This window comes from Pan troglodytes, chromosome 1 (assembly GCF_028858775.2).
Source record: "Pan troglodytes isolate AG18354 chromosome 1, NHGRI_mPanTro3-v2.0_pri, whole genome shotgun sequence".
Taxonomy (NCBI): domain Eukaryota; kingdom Metazoa; phylum Chordata; class Mammalia; order Primates; family Hominidae; genus Pan; species Pan troglodytes.
In genome coordinates this window covers 35,957,208-35,984,076 of record NC_072398.2, presented here as the reverse complement: position 1 = coordinate 35,984,076, position 26,869 = coordinate 35,957,208, and the positions used below count along the sequence as shown (strand labels likewise).

Sequence of the window (26,869 nt, the reverse complement as noted above, 5' to 3'; positions counted from 1 at the left end):
AGGAGTTGGAGTGCAGCTGGGCAACATGGCAAGATGCTGTTCTCAAAAACAAAAACAAAACAAAAAAAAGAGAGCTGAGATTCAAGTGCTTTTTCCTTTATTAAAATGCTATTATTTATAGCAACTATGTGTACAGGCAACAGCTTTCTGTAAATAGCTTACAGGATCTTGTGGTAAAGGCTCTTTTTGGCAACCAAACTAGATAAAGATTTGTCTTCAATTTTAGTTTGATGATTAAGGCAAGAAGTTGTCTTCCAGAGTTATAGAGAGACAGTAAAATGAATGGACTAAGCCTAAACAAATTGCTAGACACTGACTTCCATCAGTAAATTACAGCCTTCCAAATTGACTTGGATAATATGAAAAATGAATAATTAGCATGATTTGTATTCGTTTGGCTGATTCTCAATTTAATATCTGTTTACTATTGTGATCATATTTCTAGGCTTCTCCAGTGACAGTGATCTGGTATCTCTTACTGTTGATGTGGATTCTCTTGCTGAGTTAGATGATGGAATGGCTTCCAATCAAAATTCTCCCATTAGAACTTTTGGTCTCAATCTTTCTTCGGATTCTTCAGCACTAGGGGCTGTTGCTTCTGACAGTGAACAGAGCAAAACAGAAGAAGAACGGGAAAGTCGTAGCCTCTTTCCTGGCAGTTTAAAGCCGAAGCTTGGCAAGAGAGATTATTTGGAGAAAGCAGGAGAATTAATAAAGCTGGCTTTAAAAAAGGAAGAAGAAGATGACTATGAAGCTGCTTCTGATTTTTATAGGAAGGGAGTTGATTTACTCCTAGAAGGTGTTCAAGGTATGGTTTTATGTATATTATGTTTTGGCATGCTCTTTTGTTGGTATGTGGGAAAAAAAAGTACATACATATATCTTCTGTATAGTCTTACGGAAATAATACTGAAAATGAGAAATTACTGAAGCTTAAAAGACCTATATATGGATATATACTTTAAGTTCCTTGAGATGTTAGACATTATCGGAGGTACTTAACCCTCTACTTTTACTCAATTAATCCACAAAAACAGAATTTAAAAAAAAGTCAGCATGTCTTGAAGTCTCTTGTATGAATAATAATCTTTCTTTTCTGATTTGAAAAGGCAGTGTTTTACCGGCCTTCATCTCTCTCAGGAGTAATTCACAGAGATTCTTGATGACCTGAAGAGACAAAATGAAATGGATTTTTAAACTAAGAGCATAAAAGATTCTTGGGTTTGCCGACTATTCTGTTCTTTGTAGTTGTAGTAAATTCTCATTTAATTAATGGAGGTGATGTGGGACATGTAGAGCTGACTGTAACTGAATGTCTGTATATAGAACTTACTTTTTTGAAGTATCAGCTATTGTTTTAACCCTTAAATTTTTCCTTATAAAAGCAGAATGAAGCATTCTGCATTTAGTTGCATGACTTTTTGGATGCAGTAATCAAAGATTGATATTGGCATTCTTCCAGTGGTTTCATTTACAGAAGATCATCATTTTCATTGTTCTGTGGTCTTGGGTTTGTCGGTACCATTCAGATTACCAGTCTCCTGTATTACTAACACTTTTTACTACAGTACTTCTCACTATGCCTAGTATCCTGTAGTCCAGAAGCCTTTTGTTATTTCTGGAGTATAAACTTTCAGTTTTATAAAATGGTGTACCTGCCTGTATATGGAGGGTCCTAACTGCTTCTTAACCAGGATTTTGACCATTTCTCGTTTTTAGGTTTCACTCCCACTTCCTAATGCCACCAATTCCTGAATTTTTGGAGAGTTTTACCACGCCATGTAAATCAGGCAACTTTCTTGATTCCCTTTTAGTAACTTCTCATCCATCTACCTTTTTTTTTAAAAATTATATTCCATGGCAGCTTTTATATTCTAAAATTTTGTTGCTGTTACCTTCTCAGTTTCTTTGTTCTTGTGGGGTTTTGTCTTAAAGAAATTTTTGACTGCCATGTTAATAGAGTTTCTGGAGGGAGAATAGCTAAAGAAATGTGTTCAGTTTGCCATCTTCAACTGGGAATTCAGATTTCACAATTGATACTTAATTTCGGTGAGCCTGAGGATCAAACAGCGATTAATGTTTTGTGTGTATAGCAATAAGAGGAGCTGGAGTCTTGTTTCTTTTTTCATTAGTTATTGTCTTACTAAAGTTGCTTATATAACCATTTGGAACCTGTTAACACAGTTTCAAATAATTGATTCTAAATTCATTTCTCATTAATTTTGTCATCTTGATATGATTAATATTAGCTATCACTTTTAAGGTTTCTAATTGATATCTAATTTTGAAGTTACTTGTTTTCTTGCTTTGATGGAAAGATCATTTTCACCCTAATTTTATTTTTCAAATGGTTTTATAATGTTAGGTTTTTTTTTTTTGAGATAGAGTTTCATTCTGTCACCCAGGCTGGAGGGCAGTGGTATGATCTCAGCTCGCTGCAACCTTTGCCTCCGGGGTTCAAGTGATTCTCCTGCCTCAGCCTCCCTAGTAGCTGGGACTACAGGTGTGTGCCACCATGCCGAACTAATTTTTGTATTTTTAGCAGAGACGGGGTTTCACCATGTTTGCCAGGCTGGTCTCGAACTACTGACCTCAGGTGATCTATCTGCCTTGGCCTCCCACAGTGCTGGGATTACAGGCATGAGCCACTGCACCAGGCCATCTGTTGGGTTTTTTGTTTGTTAGTGGAGCATTCTGGTCTTAAATATCTATTCATTTTTATTCTTTGCCTTAACTCTCATTTTGGGTTGGGAGTTTAAAATGGGTATGAGTTATAAAAAAATCTGCTCTGACATTTTTTCCATTTGTTTTCAGAGAATTATGTGCTAAAACATCACTGGTGTTTAATTGACACAAATAAAACACATCAGTGTGGTCAGTGTGACATTTTTTAAGTTATTTCCATTTAATCTTAGAACATTTCATAATGTTACCACTTGATGGCACCAGAAAAATAAAAATCTGTGCTTCAAAATGAGAATTATAGATGCATGTCAGAAAATAACAAATAATGTGTCATTTGGTTAGTTACTTTGCTGATTATGGTGGTGAATTATTTCTCCACTAGAACTTGATACCAAACCTACTAGACTGCTATCTTAAGGAACATTACCATTTAACCATGTATCTCCTATTTAATGCATGTTTGTCTTTTTGAAAGCACAATATCCATTCCTGCTCTGGATTGGTTTCTGTTATTAATATGCCACAATTCCAGAAGTTAATAACTGACTAAATTGATTTTAGTCTTTTATTGTTTATTCATAATGTGATCAATTTTTATTCAGACAAACTATGGGAACCACAATCATAGAATTCTAATTTTTAACCAGTATATAAAAGAACCTTTGTTTCAGTCCTCCTGGTTACACATTTGACCCTGTGTCAAATGTAAGATCAGGACAGTGCTTCCAGTCCATGGATTCTGTACTAGCATACTAGTCACCACCTAACAGACATATGGACATTGTCCTTCAATTTCTGGGGAAACTGGGGGCTCTAGTTATGAGCTTGATTTGACCTTTATTTTCAGAAGAGATGTTTCCTTGGGTAAAGTTTGTTCTGGGGTGACAAAACTGTTAGTGAAATATCTCTATAGCCAGTAAAACGTATAAATCATTTAAATTGAACTCTTCATAACATTTGTTCTTGTGACCTTTATTGGCATGGATTGGCATGCCTTATAATAAAATAAGTATTTCTGGATATCTGATAATACAGAGAAAATAATCTTTCAGAGCTAAGTAGTGCTTTATACAAAGATTCTTGTGGGTTGGCAAATTTTGTTATTTTGTTACTAAACTATTCATGCTAAAGAAGTTTATCTGGGTTGTTAGTAGGTCTGATAAAGATGGCTTGATGTTTTTCTTATTTAACTGGTATTTGCACAGCTGAGACCACATGCAAAACACAATAGCAACAGCTCTCTTTGCCCATCCGGCAGAGAATAAGTATACCCTGATAGTGGTAACTTTGAATTCTCTTTGAACCTGACACTTCACTTACTCCCTCTTAGAAATGGTTCTTGGAATGAAAGTACTGTCTACTCTTCTAAATTCTCAGGTCTTTATGGATTTAAGAGAGAAAATCCAAAAGTCAGAGTTGAAGGAATCAACTTGAATTTTTGAAAAGGATGTTGCAATATATATATCACACTTTCCTGTCCATCTTGTTTATATATTACTGAAAGTGGCGGATATGATTAATCTATGTGTGGGCTTATTGGAGTGGTTGTGGTAATATAGAGTGGTAAATGGATTACATAAAGGTATCAATAAAATGTTTAAGTGATTTATTACATGCCTGTCACTGTACAAGGTATTTTTCTTACATTATTTTTAATCTTCAAAGGAACCCTATAAGTTGAACTATGACTGGCCATACTGGACTTTGTCTAAGGACACCAAAATTTAGAGGGTGCAAACATTTAATATAATGATTCTAAAAGCTTGGCACCTAGTTAGCAAGAATAATTATTTAAAACAGGAAGCTACCAGATGGCGAGCATTGTTAGTAACACCCATCTGTGGGCTACATCATGAATTACAGAGTCGATTTGAGAGCTGGTTTTGTGTAGTTTGTTCCAGGTGCCAAAAGTACTGGTTTGATGTCTTTGTAAGGTAGATATTGTGATCCCTGTTTTATAGGTGGAGAAAACTAAGATTTACATAAATTAAGCAATTTGCTCAAGGACACAGACTAGTAAAAGTTGAGCTAGGATTTTAATCTAGGTCTTTCTGAGCCTAAATCATATTTTCTTCGTATTGTGCTATGCTACTTCTCACATGTTCCTCCTAATTAGATTAGCATTTTAAGATGGAGAAGTGGGAAATCCTCTCCATTGTAGAATATTCGAAAACTTTCTTATTTTGAGTATTTGTCATTTTTCCTTCTATCCATTTGTTTGTTTTCACTCAGCCATCTATTCATCTAGTTGATCGTTCAACAAGCATTTATTTCTTGTATGTAGCAGGCCCTGTAATAGGGAATATAAAATGGTTATTTTCTAAAAATATAGAATCAAATTGAGCGACGGCCCTTCAAGATGAGATGTTTCTGTCAACTTAATAGCATGCTAATATGACCCATGATTTTGTAGTGTATATCTTGTTGAAAATATCTGGTAGATTTGCTGCCATAGTTATACCTGTTGCTTTTCACTTAACTTGATGTTGATGCCACACTTAAAAAATACCCCATTATTTCCCCCTGCCCTTCTCACTCTTTTTCTTTTCTTCCTCTCTCATTTTCTTCCTTCTCCTCTCCTTCCCTTTTACCTCCTTTCCTCTCCTCTTCTCTTCTCTCACATACATTATGAGTGACATTTCATAATATATTTCTGGATATTGTTGATATCCAATTTTTCTTTGAAGATTTTGTTGATATTTTTGACCAGTGAGACTGTTTTTAATGTTAGTACTCAGATTAAGAGATGCAAACATTTTCATTCTGGTAAATGGTATAATAAGCAGTACCAAACCATTTTTTATAGTTTATTCTTGGGTAGATATGTGCTAGGCTATCAGGGATGTCCAGACATATTTCAGACACCATGACCTTGTATGGAGCTTGGACCGTTGATTTATTCCATGAATAAGAGTTACTCAAATATTTAGAAACCCAAAGGATAAAGTTTTTGGCTTTGGAAATAGATAGATAATATGAAAAACGTAGTAAGTTTAGGTTTGATAAAGGGAAGCAAGTCATGTGATTTTGGTATTTAGGGAATCTTAGAACCAATCCCCTGTGGATACTGAAGGGCAACTGTATAAGATTATAATTCTGAGAATAGAGGTAGTTTTCCTTCTTCCTTTTCAATTTGGATGGCTTTTATTTCTGTTTCTCACCTAATGCTCTGGCTAGAACTTCCAGTACAATGTACAAGAACATTGGGAAAGCAGACATTCTTGTCTTGTTCCTAATATCTCAGGGGGAAAGATTTCAGTCTTACCGTGGAATATGATGTTAGTTGTTGGTTTTTCATAGACGCCCTTTATCATGTTGAAGAAGTTCTATTCTATTCCTAGTTTTTTGTATGTTCTCTTGCAGGGGTGTTGGATTCTGACAAATGCTTTTTCTGCATCACTTGAAACAATCGTGCTTTTTTTCTTCTTTGTTCTATTAATGTGATATATTACATTGATTTTCTTATATTGAACCACTCTGGAATTCCTAGGATAAATCCCACTTGCCACAGAGATTTTTATCTTAAGTTTGAACCCAGTTGTGCCTTTTGGTATCTCTTGTGTATTTTGTTTATCATTGTAATATGGTTGGAAAAGAGGGACTGCTTATTGAGGTATGAGCCTTCTATCCGTCTCTGTCTGGAAGTTGAGATCTTATTTTTCAATAGGGAGGAGTATTAAACAAATACAGAATATTTCTTATTTTATTTTTTCCTTCAGTTGTGACCTGTGACCTGAATGTCATGAAAATTTTCCACAGCTTTTTCTGTTTTAAAATAAAATGTGTACTTTTCACTATGATTTAATAAATTGCCTTAGTTGAGAATTTTTCAGATCTTAACTGTTTTGAAACTGGCTAGAAGGAAGCATTTTAAAACAGTCTAATTAAGATTTTTAAAAATAGAGATTTGAAATGATTTAAATATGCCACTTAGTCTTCTGTCTTCCCTCCTCATCAGCATTCTGTTTTTTCCTTTCTTTAGTTGATCCAGGAAGTGTCTGCCAATAGGAGTAAACTGTTACTAATGCAGTGAACTCAGAAGGAACTATTTCATAGGTTCAGAGAGAAGACTTACAGATTCTCTGTTCTCAATATTCACAAATGAAAAGAGAGTTGCTTTTTAAATTTTCCTATACTCAGGTAATTCTCTTTCAGGTTTTGTGTTAAGACTAGATTTTCAGCTCCAGGTAGCAAAATCGTAACCAACTCAAAGAGGCTCACATAGAAAACATTGTTTTAGTCCATCTGAAAAAGAGCGTTTTATTCCACGTAAATGATTACATATAGCTCAATTCAGGTGTTCAAGAAATGCCAACAGGTCTCTGTCTTTTTATTTGCCTGTCTCTGTTCACACCCTGTATTTGCTATCCCCTTTCTCTTATTTGATTTTATCTTCATGGCATGAAAGATAACCCCTGACTAGCTCCAGGTTTACAAAGACTTTGTCCTCAGGATCCTGGAGGAAGAGGGTATTTTCCCTCATAGCTCCAATAAAAGCCCCAGGGAGGATTGGCCTGGCATGTGTCACATAGCTTTCACCTCTGTCTTTGTAACCTGATCAGGCATAGGTTATTTGGTCATCCCTGGGAAGGTGGACAGAGCTATCCCTGATGCACTGCATGAACTGAACGGCATAACCATGGAATGTGGAAGGAGTGGATCAAAATGAGGAAGGGATGTTAGGCAGAAACAAAAAAAAACACATTGAAATGTTATCTTCTGCTTATCTGTCATGGCCCAACAGTGCCGTTTATTATCCTTTCTCCCCTGGCCTTAAAAAACAAAAATGATTGTTTTGGTTGTTCATGTGTGTTCTCTTACATGTTTCTTAGATGATAATTCTCTAGAGAACCTGCATGGTATCTACTTTTTTTAAACTTTTAACGGAAGTATATTATATATACAGAAAAGTAAATATCATAATCATATAGCTGAATGTATTTTCACACATGGGACACTCCCGTGTGACTGGCATCCAGATCAAGGAGCAGAATTTGGCCAGCACCCTAGAAGCTTCTTCATCTCCCCTCTTCAAAGGAAATTATTATTCTGATCTTTAACAGTGTTGAGTGCAAGAGGTCTGCTTTTTCTTTTAAGAAATATTTTGGAGAAGGAGTCTTGCTATGTTGCCCAGACTGTCTTGAACTGGTCTCAGGCAGTCCTCCTGCCTCAGCCTCCCAAAAAGCCAGGACTTCAGTGTGAGCCATGGCACCTGGCTCAGGTCTGCTTTTTTCTATTCCCATTCCTTACAAGGGCAGGGTTCCAGTTTTGAGAGCCTGCTTTCTGTTGTTTCCACCCTCTTCTCTGCAATTTCCATTATGGATGATGATGGGGAATGGGTTGGGGTCTTGTTTCTCTTTTATTTCTGTAGGATCCTGACCTTTCTCTCATTTTCTTCTTTCCCTTTGGCCTTTCACTGCCACACCTTGAAGGGGTATCACTCATTTTCTATATATCTGATTCTTCCCCAGTAGGAAGGCTTTACCAAGGCTCTCACTTTTTATTTTCTTCACTTTCGAGCCTATAAAGCCTTTTTTTTATTTTTAAATTTTATTTATATTTTTATTTTTTTTTGAGATAGAGTTTCACTCTTGTTGCCTAGGCTGGAGTGCAATGGCGCAATCTCGGCTCACCACAACCTCTGCCTCCCAGGTTCAAGGGATTCTCCTCAACCTCCCGAGTAGCTGAGATTACAGGCATGTGCCACCACGCCTGGCTAATTTTGTATTTTTAGGAGAAACGGTGTTTCTCCATGTTGGTCAGGCTGGTCTCAAACTCCTGTCCTCAGGTGATCTGCCCACCTTGGCCTCCCAAAGCACCAGGATTAGAGGCATGAGCCACCATGCCTTGCCAAAGCCTGTTCTTTAACTATCAGATGCCAACCTGTGTTTGGCATTTAGTTGGGCTTCCTTTTTCTGTCTTGTTTGTTTGTTTGTTCGTTTGTTTTTTCCTGTGCTTTGGTTTAAGTCCAGTTTGCTCTCTCTCTCTCTCTCTATATATATATATATATTTTTTTTTCCTTCCCCCCACCCCCACCAAGGGATCTCTTAAGCTTTTCTTCCTCTGGTCACCACATCCATTGGCTTACAATAGGGGGCCCTGGGAGTGCTGTTGTAATTTGGTTGGTTTTTCTATTTACAGATAATCCAAAGGTCATGGTATCTTTGTTTCCTAGTGGTGCTGAAAATGTGAGCCATATGTGGATTTATTTGTGCTCTTGATTTTTTGTTTGTTTCTTGAGAGGTTATGTGGAGACATTTGAAATTTGGTGGCCACTGTTGTCCTCTAGGCCCAAGAGTTCACACAGATTGATTTCAGAATGTTCAACAACTTTTGTATGCCTAAAATAAACTTTACTTGGTTTTGATATGGATTATCCTTTTTATATATCGTTGAATTTAATTGCTAATATTTATTCATTTATGTACAGGCTTACCTTGTTTTGTCGTACTTTATAGCACTTTGCAGATTTTTTTTTTTAAAACCAAATAGAAGTTTTGTGGCAACACTGTATTGAGCAAGTCTTTTGGGGCCATTTTCTTTTTTTTCTTCACAACTTTCATTTTAGGTTCAAGGGGTGTATGTGCAGGTTCGTTACATAGGCAAATTGTGTGTCACAGGAGTTGGTGTGCAGATAATTTTGTCACCCAGGTAATCGGTGTAATATTTGGTAGGTAGTTTTCCAGTCCTCACCCTCCTCCCACCCTTTACCCTCAAAGAGGCCCCAGTGTCTATTGTTCCCTTCTGTGTCCATGTGTACTGAATGTTTAACTTCCACTTATAAGTGAGAACATGCAGTGTTTGGTTTTCTGCTCCTGTATTAATTTACTTAGATTATGGCCTTCAGTTCCATCTTTTGTTGCTGCAAAGGCCATGATCTCATTTTTTAAAATAGCTGCTTAGTATTCTGTAGTATATCTGTACCATATTTTCTTTATCCAGTTCACCGTTGATGGGCATCTAGCTTGATTCCGTGTCTTTGTTATTGTAAATAGTGTTGTGATAAACATGTGCGCATGTGTCTTTATGGTAGAATAATTTGTATCTTTGAGCATATACCCAGTAATGGAGTTGTTGGATTGAATGGTAGTTCTATTTTCAGTTCTTTGAGGAATCTCCAGACTGCTTTCCACAGTGGCTGAACTAAATTACATTCTCACCAGCAGTATATAAGCATTCCATTTTTTCTGCGATGTCACTGGCATGTGTTATTTTTTGACTTTGTAATAACAGCCATTCTGACTGGTATGAGATGCTGTCTCATTGTGGTTTTGATTTGCATTTCTCTACTGATTAGTTATATTGAGCATGTTTTCATATGTTTGTTGGCTGCTAGTATGTCTTCTTTTGAGAAGTGCCTGTTCATGTCCCTGCCCATTTTTTAATGGGGTTGTTTTTTACTTGTTGATTTGAGTTCCTTATAGATTCTGAATATTAGACCTTTGTCAGATACATAGTTTGCAAATATTTTATCCTGTTCTATGGGTTGTCTGTTTATTCTGTTGATAGTTTGTTTTGCTATGCAGAAACTCTTTAGTTTAATTAGGCCCAGTTGTCAGTGTTTTTGTTGCAAATTTTTTTGGAGTCTTTGTCATGAAGTCTTTGCCTGGGCTGATGTGTGGAATGGTATTTCCTAGGTTTTCTTTTAGGGTCTTTATAGTCTTAGGTTTTACTTTTAAGTCTTTAATCCATCTTTAGTTGATTTTTATATATGGTAAAAAGTAGGAGTCCATTTTCAATCTTTTGCATATGGTAGCCAGTTATCCCAGCACCATTTTTTGAATAGGCCATCCTTTCCCCATTGCTTGCTATTGTTGGCTTTGTCAAAGATCAGATAGTTATAGGTGTTCTGGGTTCCATAACCTAGAAATAAAGAAGGGTTTCATTGGTCTGTGTGTCTGTTTTTGTACCAGTACCATGCTGTTTTTGTTACTATAGCCTTGTAGTATATTTGAAGTTGGGTAGTGTGATGCCTCCAGGTTTGTTCTTTTTGCTTATGATTGCTTTGGCTATTCAGGCTCTTTTCTTATTCCAAATGAATTTTAGAATTTTTTTTCTTATTCTGTGAAAAAATGTCATTAATAGTTTGATAGGAATAGCATTGAATCTGTAAATAGCTTTGGGGAGTATGGTAATTTTAATAATACTGACTCTTCTATCCATGAGCATGGAATGCTTTTCTATTTGTTTGTGTCATATCTGATTTCTTTCAGCAGTGTTTTATAATTCTCATTGTAGAGATCATTTACCTCCCTGGTTAGCTGTATTCCTAGGTATTTTATTATTTTTGTGGCTGTCGTGAATGGGACTGCATTCTTGATTTGGCTCTCAGCTTAGACGTGATTGATGTATAGAAATGCTACTAATTTTTGTGCATTGATTTTTGTATTCTGAAACTTTGCTGAAGTTGTTCATAAGATCTGGGAGCCTTTGAGCAGAGACTGTGGGGTTTTCTAGGTATAGTATCTTGCGAAGAAAGATGATTTGACTTCCTCTCTTCTTATTTGGATGCTTTTTATTTCTTTGTCTTGCCTGATTGTTCTGGCTGGGACTTCCAGTACTATGTTGAATAGGAGGGGTGAGAGATGGCATCTTTGTCTTGTTCTGGTTCTCAAGGGGAATGCTTCCAGCATTTGTCCATTCTGTATGATGTTGGCTGTGGGTTTGTCATGGATGACTCTTATTATTTTGAGGTATGCACCTTCGATGAGTAGTTCATTGAGGATTTTTAACACAAAGCGATGTTGAATTTTATCGACAGCCTTTTCTGTGTCTATTGAGCTGATCATGTAGTTTTCATTTTTAGTTCTATTTATGTGGTGATCACATTTATTGATTTGCATCTGTTGAACCAACCTTACATCCCAGAAATAAATCCTACTTGAGCATGGTAGATTAGCTTTTTGATGTGCTGCTGGATTCCGTTTGCTAGTATTTTATTGAGGATTTCTGCATCTTACATTCATCAAGGATAGTGGTTTGAAATGTTTTGGTATCAGAATTATGCAGGCCTCATAGAATGAGGGAGGAATCCCTTGATTTTTTTTTTTTTTGAATAGTTTCAGTAGGATTGGTACCTCCTCATTTTTTTCTTTTTTTTTAAAACAGAGTTTCACTCATTGCCCAGCTGGGAGTGCAATGGCGTGATCTTGGCTCACTGCAACCTCCCCCTCCCGGGTTCAAGTGATTCTCTTGCCGCAACCTCCCAAGTAGCTGGGATTACAGGCGCCCATCACCATGCCTGGCTAATTTTTGTATTTTTAATAGAGACGGGGTTTCATCATGTTGGCCAGGCTGGACTCAAACTCCTGACCTCAGGTGATCTGTCCGCCTTAGCCTCCCAAAGTGTTGGGATTACAGGCATGAGCCACCCATGGCCATCCCCTCTTTTTTATACATGTGACAGAATTTGGCTATGAATTCATTTTGTCCAGGGCCTTCTGTTTGGTAGGTTTTTAATTACTGATTCAGTTTTGCAACTTATTATTGATCTGTTCAGATACTCAGTTTCTTCCTGGTTCAGTCTTGGGAGGTGGTATGTTTCCAGGAGTTTACCCATTTCTTCTAGGTTTTCTAAGTTTGTGTGCATAGAGGTGTTGGTAATAGTCTCTGAAGGTTTTTTTATTTTTATTTTTTGAATTTTTGTGGGGTCAGTAGTAATGTCCTTTTGGTCATTTCTGATTGTGTTTGTTTGGATATTTTCCCTTTTCTTCTTTTTTAGTCTAGCTAGAAGTCTGAATCTTATTTGTTCTTTCAAAGAACCAACTTAAAAAAATCGTTTGTATGGTTTTTCTCATCTCCATTTCATTCAGTTCTGCTCTAATTTTGGTTATTTCTTTTCTTTTGCTACCTTGGGATTGGTTAGCTCTTGTTTTTCAGGTTTCTCTAGGTGTGACATTAGGCTGCTAATTTGAGATCTGACTTTTTAATGTGGATGTTTAGCACTGTTAACTTTACTCTTAACACTGCTTTAGCTATGTCCCAGAAATTCTAGTATGTTGTATCTTTTTTTTTTTCTTTTTTCATTAGTTTTGTTGGGTGGAGTGTTCTGTAGATGTCTGTTAGGTCTTTTTAGTCAAACGTTGAGTTTTGGTTGTGATTATATTTGCTGATATTCTGCCTCAATTTTCTGTCTAGTTCTGTCAGTGGAATGTTGAAGTGTCTCAGTATTACTGTGTGATTATCTAAGTCTCTATAGGTCTCTATGAACTTGTTTCGAGAATCTGGGTGCTCCATTGTTGGGTGCATATATATTTAGGATAGTCAAGTTTTCTTGTTGAATCGAACCCTTTATCATTATGTAATGCCTTTCCTTGTCCTTTTTGATCATTGTTGATTTAAAATCAGTTTTTTTTCTGGAATGAGAATGGGAACCCTGCTCTTTTTTGTTTTCCATTTGCTTGACAGATCTTTCTTCATTCCTTTACTTTGAGCCCGTGGGTGTTACTGCATGTGACATGGGTCTCTTGAAGATAGGATATAGTTGGGTCTTGCTGTTTATCCAACTTGCCACTCTGTGCCTTTTAATTGGGGCATTTAATCTGTTTATGTTCTTCTGGTTAAGAACCATTACTGGGGAGCTAGTACGGTCTTTTGGATGTAAGGGCCAGAGTTCTTGCACTGGTTCTTTCTCATCTGTGTGGGCTGATCTTCCTTTAACTGTGGTGTAATTTGAGTATAGTCAATTGGCTTTATTTCTGGATGTTTTCAGGTGGATGAAAGTTTGTAAAGGGTCTTTGCTTGTGGCTGATTTCTTGGCATTGGTTTCACAGGGTTGCAAAGTATTTTTGATGTTGAAGTTTGGGCTGCCATCCGGTAGATGGCGATTAAGCAACCACTACCCTGATCAGTCGGCAGCCAGCAACATAAAAGCAGTATTCCCTCTAACAGCAAAAAGATTGCGACTTACTGAAGGCTCAGATGATCGTTATCATTTTTTAGCAATATTTTTAAATTAAGGTATGTACATTGTTTTTAAAGACATAATGCTATTGCACTCGTAGTACACTATAAATGGTGTAAACGTAATTATTATATGCACCGGGAAACAGAATGTGTGACTTGCTTTATCATCAAATTCACTTTTTTGCAGTGGTCTGGATCAGAACCTACAATATCTCCAAAGATATGCCTGTATATATATTTTTATTTTTCTTAGATTACGTATATTTAGCAAATTTAAAAGTAAATTAAAGACATCGTGGCCTTTACTACCGTTGTGTAGTTTATATCTCTAGAATATAGGGTCATTCTTTTTCATATCCACAATATATTTATCATCCTTAACATATTCTATGGGAAGGATTTTAATAGTAGATTCAATTTCTTTAGTAGATATTCAACTGTTTTATATATTTCTTCTTTCGTGAAACTCAGCAAGTTCTATTTTTCAAGAAATTTGTCTGTTTCACATAAAAGGTGAAATTTAATTGTAGAAGTGTTTATAGTGTCTCCTAATCTTTTGGATGTCTGTTGGGTTTTTCTGGATTTTGGTTATTTGTTATGTATTTTTTTTTCTTATTCACTCATGTTAGCATTTTATCAGTTTTTTTAATGTTCAAAAGAATTAACTTTTAACTTTTATTTTGCTGTTCTGTGTTTTCTATTTTATAGATTTGTATTCCTTTCTCTCATTCTACTTACATGAAGTCTGAATATTCTTTTTATTTTTGAGTTAGAAGATTACATCTTTGAGTTTCAGCCTTTTTTTAATATACGTTTAGGATTATTAAATTTTCCATAAAGTATTTGTTTAGCTACCTCCTATAGATTTTGATATGTCAAACCTTAGTTATTATCAGTTCAAAATATTTTTCATGTTTTGTTTTCGTTTTTAAATCTCATTTTATTAGTTTTCTATTGGTGCTATAACTACTTAACATAAACTTAATGATTTTCAAAACAAATTTTTAATTTTATTGTTTTGTAGGTTAGAAATCTGACGTGAACCACACTGGGCAAAAATCAAGGTGTGAGCAGCACCTTTTTTTTTTTTTTTCCTGGAAACTGCACATAAAAATAACCGTTTTCTTGTCTTTTCTAGCTTCTGGTGGCCACCTGCATGCCTTTGCTTATGGTCCCCTTTGTCCATCTCAAAGCCAGCAGTTTTGCATCGCTCTGACCATTCTTTCATAGTTACATTTCACAGTGATCCTCAGCCAGGAAAGGTTATCTGGTTTTAAGGAACTATATGATTGGATTGGGCTCATGTGAATAATCTAGGATAATTGCCCTATATCAAAACCCTTAACCTTAATCACATTTGTAAAGTTTCTTTAGCCACGTAAAATAACATAGACACAGGTTCTGGGCTTAGGGCATGAACATCTTCAAGAGTCCCATCATTATTCTGCCTCCTGTACCTGTGAATTACTTAGAAGTATGTCATAAATAGCATAAGCATATTGTTTAATTTTCTGGCAGTTGGAGTTCTTTAGTTTTTTATTTTTTAGAGACAGGGTCTTGCCTTGTTGCTCAGGCTGGAGTACAGTGGCACGATCATAGCTCACTGCAGCATCAAACTCCTGAACTCAAGTGATCCTCCCACCTTAGCCTTCAGAGTAGCTGGGATTATAGCTGTGAAAAAATTCATAGAAATGGGAATCTTACTATGTTGCCTAGGCTGGTCTTGAACTCCCGTCCTCAAGAAGTACTCCAGCCCCAGCCTCCCACAGTGCTGGGATTATAGGTGTGAGCCACTGCACCTGGCCCCCTTTCTTGACCTTTCTAAGTCTACTTTACCAGCTTGTTCTTCCCCACTTGATTTTTAAATGCTGAAATTCATCGTGACTTGGTTATCAACCTTCTTAGGCTTTTTACCCTATTCTCCTTAGGTGATTTCAGGATTACATACTTTAATAACTGTCTACAACAGCAGTGTACAATAGCAATATCATATCAACACATATGTAATCTTGAATTTTCTAGTAGTCACATTAAAAAAAAAGATTCAGGGCCAGTGCAGAGGTTCACGCCTGTAATCCTAGCATTTTGGGAGGCTGAGGCAGGCGGATCACGAGGTCAGGAGATCGAGACCATCCTGGCCAACATGGTGAAAACCCATCTCTACTAAAAATACAAAAATTAGCTGGGCATGGTGGTGGGTGCCTGTAATCCCACCTACTCAGGAGACTGAGGCAGGAGAATCACTTGAACCCGGGAGGCAGAGGTTGCAGTGAGCTGAGATCGCGCCACTGCGCTCCAGCCTGGGTGACAGAGCAAGACTCCCATCTAAAAAAAAAGATTTATACTGCTGACCAAGATAGGTAACAGTCTTTCCTGAAGCAACTAAAAATACCAGACAATATATTTAACAATGATTTTCGAGACACTGGGCATCAGGTAATGAAAGACAGTGATTTCTGAGAGGAAACAAATGAAGTTAGGCTCATGATTGTCCCAGATTGCTGTCTTGAATTTCTAGGTTGTGGTGCAGGGAGAAGGAAGCCATTTGGATCCTGGCAGAACGTTCTCTCTGAGTTAAGAAGATGAAGTTGAGAGGCTAGGAAGAATGAAGTTAGAGTTTGTAGTTAGAGCTTGCAGGATACGATATTTAGAATTATTGCCTGATGTCCAGTGTATTGTCTAGAGGAGAGATAATGGTACAGAGATTGGTAGTGTCTTCTGGAATATACACAGAGTACTCATTAGTGTATGCTGTGGGGAAACTACTCAAGACCAAAAAAGATATCCCAAAAGGATTACGAGACACAATTCTGGTTGCTCACACAGGGCTGGGAATAGTGTCTTCCTAAGAAGTAGTCTCAGAAACCTCAATCATGTGGCATTAGGTAGAATACATAGAAGGAGTAATAGTACTGTGGAATAATAATTAGGCCCACTCCCACAAGTCTTTTAAAAAATACATAATTTTTATTTTTTTCAATTTTTTGGTAGGTACATAGTAGGTGTATATATTTATGGGGTGCATGAGATGTTTTGATACAGGCATGCAATGTCAGATAAGTACATCATGGAGAATGGGGTATCCATCCCCTTAAGCATTTATCCTTTGAGTTATGAACAATCCAATTACACGCTACGTTTTTAAAAAATGTACAATTAAGTTATTATTGACTATAGTCACCCTGTTGTACTATCAAATAGGTCTTATTCATTCATTCGGTTTTTTTTTTTTTTTTTTTTTTTTTGGTATATGTTAACCATCCCACCTCCCTGTAACCCCCCCACTACCCTTCCCAGACTCTGGTAACCATTCTTTTACTCTCTGTGCTCATGAATTCTTTTTTTTTTTTTTTTTAATATTTAGATCCCACAAATAAGTGAGAACATGCAATGTTTGTCTTTCTGTGCTTGGATTATTTCACTTAACACAATAATTTTCAGTTCCATCCATGGCGTTGCAAATGACAGGATCTCATTCTTTTTCATGGCTCAATAGTAACCTGTTGTGTATATGTACCATTTTTTCTTTATCTGTTCATCTGTTAATGGACACTTAGGTTGCTTCCAAATCTTGGCTATTGTAAATAGTGCTGCGGTAAATATGGGAGTGCAGATATCTCTTTGATACACTGATTTCCTTTCTTTGGAGTGTATGCGTAGCAGTGGGATTGCATTTTTTTTTTTTTTTTTGAGACAGAGTCTTGCTTTGTCGCCCAGGCAGGAGTGCAGTGGCACGATCTTGGCTCACTGCAACCTCCACCTCCTGGGTTCAAGCAGTTCTCCTGCTCATCCTCCTGAGTAGCTGGGGTTGATTACAGGCGCCCGCCACCATGCCCGGGTAATTTTTTGTATTTTTAGTAGAGACGGGGTTTCTCTGTGTCAGCCAGGATGGTCTTGATCTCCTGACCTTGTGATCTGCCCACCTCGGCCTCCCAAAGTGCTGGGATTACAGGTGTGAGCCACCGTGCCCGGCTGTGGGATTGCAATTTTTATTTTTTTTGAGGAACCTCCAAACTGTTGAACTATGTACAACATAGTGCTTGTACTAATTTACGTTCCCACCAACAGTGTACCAGGGTTCCCTTTTCTTCACATCCTCACCAGTATTTGTTATTGCCCGTCTTTTGGATATAAGCCATTTTAACTGGGCGGGGATAATATCTCATTGTAGTTTTGATTTGCATTTCTCTGATGATCAGCGATGTTGAGCACCTTTTCTTATGTTTGTTTGCCATGTGTATGTCTTTTGAGAAATGTCTGTTCATATCTTATGCCCGTTTTTTGATTGGATTATTAGATTTTTTCCCTATAGAGTTGTTTGAGCATCTTATATATTCTATTAATCCCTTGTGAGATGGATAGTTTGTAAATATTTCCTCCCATTCTGTGGGCTGTCTCTTCACTTTTTTGATTGTATCATTTGCTGTGCAGAAGCTTTTTAAGTTGATGTGATCCCATTTGTCCATTTTTTGCTTTGATTGCTGGTGCTTGTGGGGTATAACTCAAAAAATCTTTTCCCAAACCAATATCCTGGAGATTTCCCCCAATGTTTTGTTGTAGTGGTTTTATAGTTTGAGTTCTTAGACTTTAAGTCTTTAATCCATTTTGATTTGATTTTTGTGTATGGCAAGAGATAGGGGTGTAATTTCATTCTTCTGCATATGGGTATTCAGTTTTCCCAGTACCATTTATTGAAGAAACTGTCTTTTCTTCAGTGTATGTTCTTGGCACCTTTGTTGAAAATGAGTTCACTGTAGGTGTGTGGATTTGTTTCTGAGTTCTCTATTCTGTTCCACTCATCTATGTGTCTGTTTTGATGCTGGTAGCTTGCTGTTTTGGTTACAATGGCTCTGTAGCATAATTTGAAGTCAGGTTATGTGATTCCTCCAGTTTTCTTCTTTTTACTTAGGATCACTTTGGCTATTCTGGATCTTTTGTGGTTCCATATAAATTTTAGTGTTGTTTTTCTATTTCTGTGAAGAATGTCATTGATATTTTGATCAGGATTCCATCAGATCTGTAGATTGCTGTGGGTCATATGGACATTTTAACAATATTGATTCTACCAATCCATGAACATGGAATATTTTTCCATATTTTGATATCCTCTTCAGTTTTTTTTCATCAGTGTTTTATAGTTTTCATTGTAGAGCTCTTTCACTTTTTTGGTTAAGTTAATTCTTAGATATTCAGTTTTATTTGTGACTGTTGTAAATGGGATTACTTTTTAAATTTCTTTCTCAGATTGTTCACTGTTGGCATATAGAAATGCTACTGATTTTTGTACATTGATTTTGCATCCTGCAACTTTACTGAATTTGTTATCAGTTCTAATAATTTTCTTGTCTCTTTAAGTTTTTCCAAATACATGGTCATATCATCTGCAAACAAGGATAATTTGACTTCTTCCTTTCCAGTTTAGATGCCCTTTATATCTTTCTGTTGTCTGATTGCTTCTAGTACTGTGTTGAATAACAGTGGTAAAAGTGGGCATCCTTGTCATGTTCCTGATCTAAGAGGAAAGGCTTCAGTTTTTCTGCATTCAGTATACTATCTTTGGGTCTGTCATATATGGCTTTTATTAGGTTGAGGTGTGTTCCTTATATATCCAGTTTTTGAGGGGTTTTTATCATGAAGGGACATTGAATTTTATCAAATGCTTTTTCAGCATCTTTTGAAATAATTATTTGGTTTTTATCTTTCATTCTGTTGATATGAGGTATCACATTGATTGATTTGCATATGTTGAGCCATCTTTGCATCTCAAGGGGTAAATCCCCTTGGTCATGATGTGTGATCTTTACAATGTATTGTTGAATTCAGTTTGTTAGTATTTTGTTGAGGATTTTTGCATCAATATTTATCAGAGATATTGGTCTATGGTTTTCTTTTTTTTGGATGTGTCTTTGTCTGGTTTTGATATCAGGGTAATACTGGCCTCATAGAACGAGTTTATAAGTATTCCCTTCTCTATTTTTCAGAATAGTTTGAGTAGGATTGGTATCATTTCTTCCTTAAATTTTTGGTAGTATTCAGCAATGAAGCCATCAGTCCTGGGCTTTTCTTTACTTAGAGATTTTTTACTATGGCTTCAATCTCATTATCTGTTATTGGTCTGTTCAGGTTCTGTGTTTTTTCCTGGTTCAGTCTTGGTAGGTTGTATGTAAGTAGGAACTTGTCCATTTCTTCTAGACTTTCCAATTTATTGACATATAGTTGTACATATTAGCTACTAACGATCCTTTGAATTTCTGCAGTAACAGTTATAATGTCTGTTTTTACATTTCTGATTTTATTTATTTGTATATTCTTTTTTTTTCTTAGTTTGGCTAAAGGTTTGTCAATTTTGCTTACATTTTCAAAAATCCAACTTTTTGTTTCACTCATCATCTGTATTATTTCATTTCAGTTCATTCATTGCTACTCTGATCTTTATTATTTTTTTCTACTCATTTTGGGTTCGGTTTGCTCTTGCTTTCTAGTTGTGTAAGATGCTCATTTGAAGTTTTTCCTCTTTTTTGATGTAGGCACTTGTAGTTCTAAACTTCCCTCTCAGTATTGCTTTTGCTGTATCCCATAGGTTTTGGGATGTTGTGTTTCCATTATGATTTGTTTTAAGAAATTTTCAGTTCTTTTCTTTACTTCTTCATTTACTCACTGGTCATTCAGGAACATATTGTTTAATTTCCGTGTATTTCTGTAGTTTCCAAAATTCCTGTTGTCATTAATTTCCACTTTTGTTCCATTGTGGTCAGAGAAGGTCCTTGAAACAATTTCAATTTTTGTTGAATGTTTTAAAACTTGTTTTGTGACCTGACGTATGGTCTGTCCTTGGAGATGATCAATGTAGTGAGGCAAAGAATGTGGATTTTGCAGCCCTTGGATGAAATGTCCTGTAAATATCTATTGGATCCATTTGGTCTGTAGTGTAGATTAAGCCTGATGTTTCTTTGTTGCTTTTTCTGTCTGGAAGATCTGTCCAATGCAGAAAGTGGGGTGAAGTCTCCAGCTATTATTAGATTGGGGCCTATCTCTCTTGTTAGCACTAATAATATTTGCTTTATAATATATGGGTACCCCAGGGTTAGGTGCAAATATATTTAAAATTGTTATATCCTCTCACTGAATTGACCCCTTTATCATTATATAGTGACCTTGTTTGTCTCTTCTTATAGTTTCTGTTTTGAAATCTATTTTGTCTGATACAAATATATGAGAAAAAATATTTTTTAGTTTCCATTGGTGTGGAATATCTTTTTCTATCCCTTTATTTTCAGTCTGTTTGTGTCTTTATAGGTGAAGTGTGTTTCTTGTAGGCAACAGACTAATGGGTCTTGTTTTTTCATCCATTCAGCCAGTCTATGTCTTGATTGTAGTTTAGTCCATTTGCATTCAATGTTATTATTTATAAGTAAGGACTTACACCATTTTGTTATTTTTTTTCTGGTGGTTTAGTGGTCTTTCTTCTTTCTTTCCTTCCTGTCTTCCTCTAGTGAAGGTGATAGGATTTAGTTTCTTGCTTTTTATTTTTTTATATATACATTATATGTTTTTTTGTTTGAGGTTACCATGAGGCTTGCAAATATATCTTGTAACCCATTATTTTAACTTGATAACAACTTAACACTTGTATAAACAGACAAGCAAAAGGAAGAATAATAAAAACTCTACACCTTAACTTTGTCCCCCAGCTTTTAAACATTTTGTTGTTTCTGTCTTATTGTGTTGCCTATGTCTTGAAAAGTTATTATTTTTCATTGGTTCATCATTCAGACTTCCTACTTAGGATAAGAGTAGTTTACACACCACATTACAGTGTTATAATATTTGGTGTTTTTCTGTGTACTTACTATTACTAGTGAGTTTTGTACCTTCAGGTGATCATTTATTGCTCATTAATGTCCTTTTCTTTCTGATTGAAGTACTCCCTTTAGCACTTCTTGTAGGACAGGTCTGATATTGAAATCTGTTAGCTTTTGTTTGTCTGGGAAGGTGTTTATTTTTCCTTCATGCTTGAAGGATACTTTTGCTGGCTATACTCTTCTAGGGTAAATGTTTTTTTTTTTTTTTTTTTTTTCTTCAGCATGTTAAATATGTAATTCTTGGGAAGGCTTTCCAGACATTTGAAAGGACTTGCGTGTTGTGATCTAAGCTGTTTCTGCTTTAGGGCTCACCACAAGCCTGGTAATGTTATGGTTCTTGCAGACTTTTAGAGGTACCAGCCACCTTGATGGTCTTGGACAAGATCAGGGATAATTCTCTTGATTACCAGTCAGAGGCTCTTGTTGTTTCCTTACTTTCTCCCAAACATATAAAATCTCTCTCTCTGTTCTAAGCCACCTAAAGCTGGAGGTGGAGTGACATAAGCACCCCTGGGGCCACCACCACTATGACTGCTCTGCATCAGACCTGAAGCTGGCACAGTGCTGGGTCTTGTCCAAGGCCTGTTATAGCCACTCCCTGGCTACTGCCTATGTTTGCTGAAGGCCCTGGGACTCTGCAGTCAGCAGGCAGCAAAGCCAGCCAGGCCTGTGTCCTTCCCTTCCTAGTGATGAAGTCTCCCAGTCCCTTCGTGGATATAGAAGTGCTGTCAGGGAGTCAGGGACTAGAATCAAAAACCTTAGAAGTCTACCCGGTGTTATCTTGTATTGCACTGTTGGGGCACTCAAACCACAAGGTGCAGTTCTTCCCACTCTTCCTTCCCTTTTCTGAAGGCAGACAAGCCTTACCCCATAGCCACCCACCCCAGACCATAGGACTACTGCCAGAATACTGCTGGCATTCTCTTAAGTCCCAGGATCTCTTAACTCAGCTTGTTGTAAATGCTGCCTGGACTGGGACTCACCCTTGAGGGTAGTGGGTTCCCCACTGGCCGAGGGCAGGTCCGGAAATGCTGTTCAATAGTCAAGGCCTGAAATTGGGACACCTTAGGTGCCCGCTTGGTGCTCTACCCTTCTGTGGCCTTGCTGGTATCTAAGGTACAAGAGAAAGTCCCCTTTACTTTTCCCTCTGCTTTTCTCAAGCAGAAGGAGTTTTGCTCTGTAGTCACCACAATTGGTAGTGTGCTGAGTCTCACTTAAAGTCTGCAAGTCTCACAGGCTCGCCTGAAGCCGTAAGTGTAGTACCTGGGTATTGTTGCTGATTATTCAGGGTCCAAGGGCTCTTTAGTTAGCAGGTGATGAATGCTGCCAGCACGAAGTCCTTTCTTTCAAGGCAGCAGGTTCCCTTCTGGCTCAGGGTGTGTATAGAAATGTCTGGGAACTAGGACCTGGAATAGGGACCGCATGACTCTGACCAGTGCCCTATCTTGCTGTGGCTGAGGTGGTTTCCAAGATGCAAGACAAAGTCCTCCCCACTTTCCTCTCCTTTCCTCAAGTGGAGGAATGGCATCTCTTTTGGAGCTATGAGCTGTGCAGCCTGGGGTTAAGGGAGTGGTGATGCCAGCCCTCCCTTGACTGCCTCAGCTAGTATCTCAGTATGCCATGTGTCCTCCTGTCCACTGTCTCTGGGCCTAGTTCAGTACTAGGACTCGCCTACAAGTTGCAGTCCTTATGGCCTCAGATGCCTTTCAAATTTACTTGGAGACACAGAGTGCTGTAGCCCTTGCTGGCGAGGTTTGCAGGCAGTCAATTTCTGACCACTAGGATCAGTGATTCCCCTCTGGCTAGAGTGGGTTTAAATGCTCCCATCTTGGGTGGGCTTTAGCTGAGTTTGGTCCAGTTTTCCTTTTTGCTCTAACAGGACAGCAATTGCTGTTCAGTACCTCACAGTTGCTGTGTTCTCCCTCCCCCAGACGCTCTCATAGACACTCTCTGCACCATGCTCCTACTGCTGGGGTGGCAGGGGGTGACGTCAGCAATTCCGGACTGCTTTTTTTTTGTATCTTTTCAGTGCCCCTTTCAGTAATATGAAGTTAAAACCAGGTACTATGAGTACTCACCTGATTTTTGGTTCTTATGAAGGTGTTTTTTTCTGTGTAGATAGTTGTTAACTTGGTGTTCTTGTGGGCTTGGGGATGATTGGTGGAGCTTTCTATTCTGCTGTCTTGTTCCACCGTCCCCACTCTCTCAAATCGTAAAAGCAAGACCTAAAAGGATCAAACTATATTCAAGAACCATTTCTGTATCCTAGAACAAAGCTCAAAAATATTGATAGTAGTTAGAAAAACACCCACCACCCAACATGGTAAAATTCAAAATGTTACCATTCATGCATAGAAGCAGGAAAAATACCCCCTTAATTGAGGGAAAATTAATCAATCTAATCCTACCAGGAATTGACAGAGATGTTAGAATGATCAGGTAAGGGCTTTAAGTGTTGTTGTAACTTTGTTTATTATCTTGAAAAAGTTAAGTGGAGACATGGAAGAATTACAAAAGACCAAACTGAACTTCTATAGGTAGCATCCACAGTGTCAGAAATGAATACAAAGGTTGTGATCTGTGGCAGATTAGATTTTCCAGAAGGAAAGATTAATGAACTTGAGGACATAGTAATAGAAACTATCCAAAATGAAACAGTGAGATAAAAGTATTTTTAAAAATTAAAAAAAAGGACTTCACTGAACTATAGAACTATTTCTGTATATGGAACTGGGACGTGTGAAAATGGAGAGGGGGAAACAAAATATTTGAAGAAATAATGCCTGAAAGCTTTCCACATTTAATAAAAACAATTCGCGAGTCCAAAAAGTCCGATAAACCCCAAGCAAAGAAACATGAATACTACACCAAGGCACATGATAATCAAATTGCTCAAAACCAGTGATAAAGGGAAAACCTTGAGATTAACAGCAGGCAGAAGAAAAAAGACAATTCATGTATGAACAAAGATATGAATGTCATCAGATTTCGTGTTGAAAACAATGTAAGAGAGATGACAATTGATGAATATATCTGAGTGGAGAAAAAGGTGGAAAAAACCTGTCAACTGAGATTTCTATACCCAGTGAAAATATCTTTAAAAATATAGGCAAAATAAGGAATTGTTTGGGAGTGATGAGTATGTTCTGTTTTCTCTTTGATTTTCTTGGTCAGTCTACCTGAAAGTTTGCCAATTTTGTTGACCTTTTTGAAGAATTAATTTTTTAAATTTCATTTGTTTTCTCTATATTTCTTCTATTTTCTGTTTCATTTTTTTCTCCTTTCACTGTTTTCTTTTATATGGTTTGCTTTTTATTTTTTAGAATTTATCTTAAGAGGTAAAAGCTTAGGTTATCAATTTGATATCTTGTTTTCAATGTTGGTGTTTAAAACTATTAGTGTCCCTCTAAGCACTGCTTTCACATCCCATAAATTTAGATATATTGCTTTCATTTTCACTCAGCTTGAAATAATTTCCAGTTATCTTTGTTTCTTCTTTGATTCATGTATTTTTAAGATATGCATTCTTTAGTTTTCAAATATATGTGAATTTTCCAATTTTTAATTTTTTTTTTTTTGAGACAGAGTCTTGCCCTGTTGCCCAGACTGGAGTGCAGTGGCACGATCTCGGCTCACTGCAGGCTCCACCTCCTGCCTCATCTCCTGCCTCAGCCTCCTGAGTAGCTGGGACTACAAGTGCCTGCCACCACGTCTGGCTAATTTTTTTATTTTTTTAGTAGAGATGGGGTTTCACCGTGTTAGCCAGGATGGTCTCGATCTCCTGACCTTGTGATCTGTCCGCCTCGGCCTGCCAAAGTGCTGGGATTACAGGCATGAGCCACTGCGCCCGGCCTTTAATTGTTGATTTCTAGTTAATTGTTATGGTTGGTGAATATAGTTTGCATGATTTAAATTATTTTACATTTATTGAGACTTGTTTTGTGGCCAAGTACGTGGTCTGTCCTGGAGAATGTTCTGTGTGTGCTTATAAGAAACATATATTCTGCTGTTTTTGTATGGAGTATTCTGTAGATTCGGAATTCAGGTTGGTTGATAATACTGCTCAAGTTTTCTATATTATTACTGATTTTCTGTTTCTTTGTTCTAGCGATTATTGAGACATATCTGATGAATATTGTTGAATTGTCTGTTTCCTTATTTCTGTCATTTTTTGCTTCATCTGTTTTGGAGATCTGTTAGTAGATGCAGGCATGTTTATAGTTATAGTTTCCTGATTAATATAACCTTTTAACGTTATAAAATGTCTATTATTGTCTGTGGTAACTTTTCTTTCTTAGAATAGATTTTGTCAGATATTGGTATAGCTGTTCTCTCTTATGATTACTTTTTGCACAGTACGTTTCCATTTTTTTATTTACAACCTGGTTGCTTCTTTGAATCAATGTGTATCTTCTATAGACAGGATATAGTTAGATCCTGTATAGTTTTTTTTAAATCCAGTCTTAGAAATAATCTCTGCTTTTGATTAACATGTTTATGTACACTTAATGTTTGACAATGTGTAGAATTCAGCCATTTGAAATGGCACTAGTTAAATACATTTGTAGCTGTGTAAGCCAGGTAAATCAGTACTGTGACTTCTTGCTACTCTCACCCTGTGTTTGATTACTAGCCTTAACAGGTAAGATCTATCTTGTTCTCTTGCCTTGTCTTGGCAATGTGCTTGCTATTCCAGCACCCTTGAAACTAGGGCTCTGTTCAGTTTTGATCAGACCCACCTACAGCTTCCTCAAAATAACCATTTGACCTAAAACTCAGGCTTGGCAGCTGGGAAACTCTCATTTAAGTTGTTATAATACTTTTCCGATCTTTGTGGGAACAAGGTGGGGATAGACAGATACCCATAACATATCACAGTAGCTAATATTCAGGGAAAGCAAAGTTTAATTAATTTTAGTTTATTCTACTTACAAATGGAGTAGCCCAGTTTAGAATGATTTGTATCGAAATAAAGAGTTAAATAAGCTTGGACACATAGAGCTACTTCTCCAGTATTTTTTTTTTTAAACTTTTTTTGAAAACATTCAGACAGAAAGGCATGTTCCCTGAGAGTTGTTTATTACCAAGTTTTTTCTGTGCTAAAATTAGTAGTCACAGATATGTAAAAAATTGCCCTCCTTTTTTAAGGAAGAGAAGGAACCCTAGAAAACTAGTGTAGGCTTGTAGTTCTTCCTTAATCTTCGATTTAATTTGTTCTGGAAACATAGAACTTTAGAGATTACTTACCCAGAACCTTCAGGAATGTCTATCTGGGAATGATTATTGGTATACACTATTACTTATTATATAATAGTAGTAGTAATAATAATGGTTATGATGATCTCCCATGTAGTGAGAACTCAAGAAGGACAAAGTTCATATGCAAAACAGTATGTTTTGCTTCTTCATTTGTCATT

The 26,869-nt window shown here is 36.9% G+C and overlaps 1 protein-coding gene across 39 annotated transcripts in view; it reads left to right on the top strand.

The window, feature by feature from the left end:
• Positions 1–26,869, top strand: part of RPS6KC1 (ribosomal protein S6 kinase C1) — a 213,609-nt gene that overhangs the window by 71,377 nt on the left and 115,363 nt on the right. For 30 of the 39 annotated variants that reach the window (XR_008537244.2, XR_001712482.4, XR_010150500.1 and 27 more), the window contains one exon: positions 446–808. The exons of the other annotated variants lie outside the window; for them this stretch is intronic. Coding sequence is in view for 19 of the 30 variants with exons in the window: in XM_016938511.4 (XP_016794000.1) it covers positions 446–808 (363 nt within the window). In the remaining 11 variants the exon portion in view is untranslated. The remainder of the gene's footprint in view (positions 1–445; positions 809–26,869) is intronic. 39 annotated transcript variants of the gene reach the window in all.